The 4,647-nt window shown below is 32.3% G+C and overlaps 1 protein-coding gene across 1 annotated transcript; it reads right to left on the bottom strand.

Annotated features, from left to right (window-relative positions):
* Nucleotides 1-270: 270 nt before the first annotated feature.
* LOC111003147 (cholinesterase 1) lies at nt 271-4,356 on the bottom strand. The gene is made up of 3 exons (XM_045633539.1): nt 4,140-4,356; nt 1,371-2,656; nt 271-492 (listed from the first exon to the last, which is right to left on the bottom strand). Exons 1-3 carry the CDS (start codon nt 4,305-4,307, stop codon nt 291-293), a joined length of 1,656 nt encoding a protein of 551 aa, XP_045489495.1. The 5' UTR covers nt 4,308-4,356; the 3' UTR covers nt 271-290.
* Between the last annotated feature and the right edge of the window lie 291 nt (nt 4,357-4,647).

Raw genomic sequence — 4,647 nt, 5'->3', positions numbered from 1 at the left:
ACTGCCTTTTGTAATTTGTCAAACACTCCAATATCGCGAATTTGAGATGGTAATCGATTAAATAATTGCACACCCTCATACCTAATAGGCTTCTTCAAATAATTTGTACGCGGCTTCGGCAAGATAAGCAAACTCGCTCGACGAGTATTGCGGTGTCATTGTGTATTTGATTTATTTTAATGATGATAGTTGCTGAGAGAGTTATTTAAATTATATAGTTATTTAATTGTCATAATTTTGGTTTCTTGGTAGATTTTAGAATAAAACGCATTTTAAATTTATATATTTATTTATAGTTCAAATCTTTTTGCAATATTTTGTGGTGGTAACGGGTGGCGATAGTGCTTTTCGTATATTTCATCCCAAAATAATGCTCGTTCTTTTAGAAGCGATCCCTTTAGCTGAAGAGGGTTATTGAGCTCCATGTGCGGAGACCAGTCCTTGTCAACTGGCGGCCATGATGGGAACTTGGAACCTTCCGGTACTGGTTGCCTGTAAAATTATATAACTTTAATTTTGATAGAACTATTTCATGAGGTAGAATTTAGACTTAGGGCTTGTTTCACAATGTATGGATAAAGTACCAAATAGCTATTCAACACATAAATTGTGAAACAGACCTTTAGTATGACAAAATTCGTAAGAATGAAACTAAGTGACACACAGAAAAGTATGTGAAGTCAACATGTCCTACAACTCAAATACAGATGGTCAAAAACAGTGAATTGACATTGAACAAAATTGAATGAAGACGGCGGGAAATAGAAAAGGGTGGAAAAACTTGGAGAAGTCCTTCCACCAGACAGACAGGAGTTGCATCTTATTGAATCAAAATTGTATATATTATTGTGTATTGTGAGGCAATAGGGTAGATATATAAAGGCTTAATATTTATTTAATATATAGTACTTAAGGATTAACAAAGATGTAATTATTTCTTAAAACATGGAAACAATGAAAAAAAATTATATTAATATACAATTACAAACTAAAAATATATCTAATAACTAACCTTAAAATTTAATTATTAAAAAATATTATTAAGGCTTAATTATTAATTTATTATCATTGGTATGTTTACTTTAGGATCGGATCATAGAAATTTGCTTGTTTTTTGAAAGAAACATATGGATTTCAGTTCTTATAATTTGAGATGATGATGACCATGTATTTTGGGATTATTCTGGTGGTAGACAAAATGATCCTTTTAATTTCATTATAAGATTATTATGTCAAAATAGTATTTGATTTGACATACGGGTGACAATATTTCGCGTTAAGCGATAATAATAATAAAAGTTTATTAATAATTAACTTAATATAATTACGAATTTAACTTGAACCTTCTATCAAAGTATACAATAACATACCCAGTTTTTACAAAGTTGTTCCAAAGTTCGCGGACAATTTTCTTCATATCCCTCGCCTCTGGTGTAAAGGGCACATATGCAGCGTGAGTGAAATTGCCATCACTTAAATCAACGGATTGAGAACAATGCGTGGCACCTCGTACGTTAGTATGTAGGACGACCGGCACATCGTCGTCAACGAAAACATATTCATATAGATATATTTTATCATGACCAGCGGCTAGATGCATCTTAACAGCTCTCAAAGTACAGTATGTAAAGAGGGCATCAGAGAAAAAATCCACATAACTAAGTGTATTTTCATCTGTGACCTTACCACCGAAGTAAAAATCTTTTATTTTATTCGCAACGGTCTCCTTCTCCTCTTCGCTGTTAAATTGAAGGTCTGGAGGCAGAAACTCAATAAAGTTATCGTTCATCTTATTCTTCCATTCCTCAAATATTGTCATCCTTATCAAACCCTCCATATTAGCAAATCCATATAGCATTGGTACTTTATTGTATCTTCCGCTCTTCAAGATGTTTACTGGGCTATCTGTAAGGAATTCCTCTCCTTCTGTATTACGTTCAACACATGGGGAGAATAGGAAAGTTTGATCTGGACGAGACAAGAGACCGAATTGCTTTGACGTCAGAATTTCATATGAAACAGTTTTGTAAAATTCTTCTAGCGCATTTACATCATCCACTGTGAAATTGAGTAATTTCCCGTATTCTTTTGCATTCTTAATCGGATCTGTTTGTACGCCCCATGCGACTGTATTTGCTCCACTTTCAGGAATCACTTTGTTGAACAATCCCTTTGCCATGTCTGACAACATTAGCAAATCAACAGCCACAGATCCAGCACTATAGCCAGCGATTGTTACATCATTTGAATCTCCTCCAAAATTTGCTATATTTTCTTTGACCCAGCGTAGTAAAGCAACTTGGTCTTTCATCCCAGCGTTACCGGGGATATCATCAGTTCCCATACATAGAAATCCATGGGCGCCTAGACGGTAGTTGAAAGTGACGACTATAATATCATTCGTTTGAGCAAACTGTTTGTATGTTAAGAAATTCCCTTGTCCAAGGATAAATCCCCCACCGTGTACATAGACAATCACTGGTAAACTAGTCTTCTTGGTATCCGGCACAAATATATTTGCGATAAGACAGTCTTCTGTTATTGTTATTGTTTGGTTGAACATGAACATAGATAAGAGTTCTGTTGATTGAGGGCAAATTATTCCTTTATTTATAGCTTCTAAGACGTATGATCGATTTGAAGCTGGTAATGGCGCCTGAAAACAGATTAATACTATGGATGAAAGTATATCATAGCATGATGTACCGATAGAACATGGACTTTAAAAAGAAAAGGGACGAGGGAAAGAAAGAGAAAATGATTCCCTGAAAAGGTGGCTAGAAGATATAGAAGCGATCAATGATACTCAAGGAAGAAAGGATATTCGGATCATAATATCTAAGCTGTAAATTCTACTTTTAATTATTGGAATTTAATATTACTAAATAAGTTAATAAGACTCTGTTGTCTCTTTCTGTTTAATTGTGTTTAATCTGGAATAAAAAAAGGGTGTGTGTACTTATTTCTTGTGAAAAAAAATACTAAAATGCAGTAGTGATTTGTATTAAAATAATTAAATGGATCAAAAAGATTTTATTTAAATAAAAAAATATTAGTAAATACTATCACCGTCGTATATGAAATTGATTTAAAAACAACAAAACAATATTTATTTATTCACACTGTTTAATTGTACTGTTACGAAACACGTGTTCTAAATAAAAAAAATACTAAAATATACAACATGAACATAGTTATCGATTTCCATGCCACCTAGACCTAACTTCACGATGTCGAATTTAGGTGTTGGTGTGCGCGCGCATCGTAAAAAATCTCTCTCATCATTTTCTCCATCGCGCCAAAAGGTTTAAAATTTAGTAAGGTTTAGTTTGTATTAAGTGTATCTATTTGAATCAGTGCATAGTCATTACGTTATCAATGAACGATTTTGTTTGATAATAATTATGCTATCTAGTTACTAGTAGCGTAGATTATCTGTGGACATAAAACATTCGTAATGAATCTCACAATTTTAGGATTTCTTTTTTAAGTCTTTCTCTGGAACCCCTAAAATTTATTTATATTTAATACACTATTATGGCGAAACAATGTAGCAGCGAGTACACTGAAAATTATCACAAAACTTATTTTTAACACTATTTAGAAAATGACAATATTTAAGTATGCAATACCTTATTTATTTAATTGTAAGTAATCTAATATATAATGTAAAATGTATCTAAATAAAGGCTATTATTATTATTAAGTAATCTAACAGCTTATACTTATACATATTACTTTCTTTTTTCTTTCTTTCGTACTTCTTTACATCTCTCTTTTTGAGGTGGAAAAGATCAATGTCCTGATAATGGATGATGTTGATGATGGATGTTCGATAAAAACCGAAACTTTGGCGAATTACGCAGGTAATTCGACTTCGTACGAGGCACACTGAACAATTTTGAGTATCTTGTCGCATACAGATTAGGGATTTTAAAAGAAATTAACGATAGCAAATAGCTATCTATCCTCCCATTAAGAATAGCGCGTAAAAATAGCCTTGCTGATTCCGTCGATATTCTAGTGAGTTTAAATTAAAATATAAGCATAAACCTGCATAACTATAGAAACTTTGATATTTTTTAAAACAAAGAAATTTGACAAACTTTTTTTGTATATAATTGAACCTGAATTTTTACCTTGAATCTATTTATTCCAGTTGGAGCCTTCGCATACGGAATATTATAGAAGATGTACAGCCCACTGTCATCCTGGTAACCCTTGACTGGGCCCTGAGCCGTATTCACAACCCGTGACTCAGAGTATGCCCATGCGCACGCGCAGAGTATAAAAACACGACTCCACATAACGATGGACCATACAATACTAAATTATCTATAACATTATTTGTTTATTTCTTGGTCCATTATAAGGAAAACCTCTTGGTCACATGAGTTCAAGGACCATGTTTAAAAAGTAATTTGTATCAAAATAAACACAACTCAATTATTAACGCAAGATATCATTCCGAAAAGGATATTATCTTCACCAGTAATTTATCGACAATAGTATTGTCTTTAACATAACTTTTACAAATTTAAAGAAAAACACTTTTTTAACGGATTGAAGTTATGTATTATTATAATTATTTAAACATAATTTATATAATAATAAATTTAACCGACGTTTAAATTTAAAGTTATGTTT

This window comes from Pieris rapae, chromosome 23 (genome assembly GCF_905147795.1).
Source record: "Pieris rapae chromosome 23, ilPieRapa1.1, whole genome shotgun sequence".
Lineage (NCBI taxonomy): Eukaryota > Metazoa > Arthropoda > Insecta > Lepidoptera > Pieridae > Pieris > Pieris rapae.
This window is presented reverse-complemented; position numbering and strand designations above follow the sequence as displayed.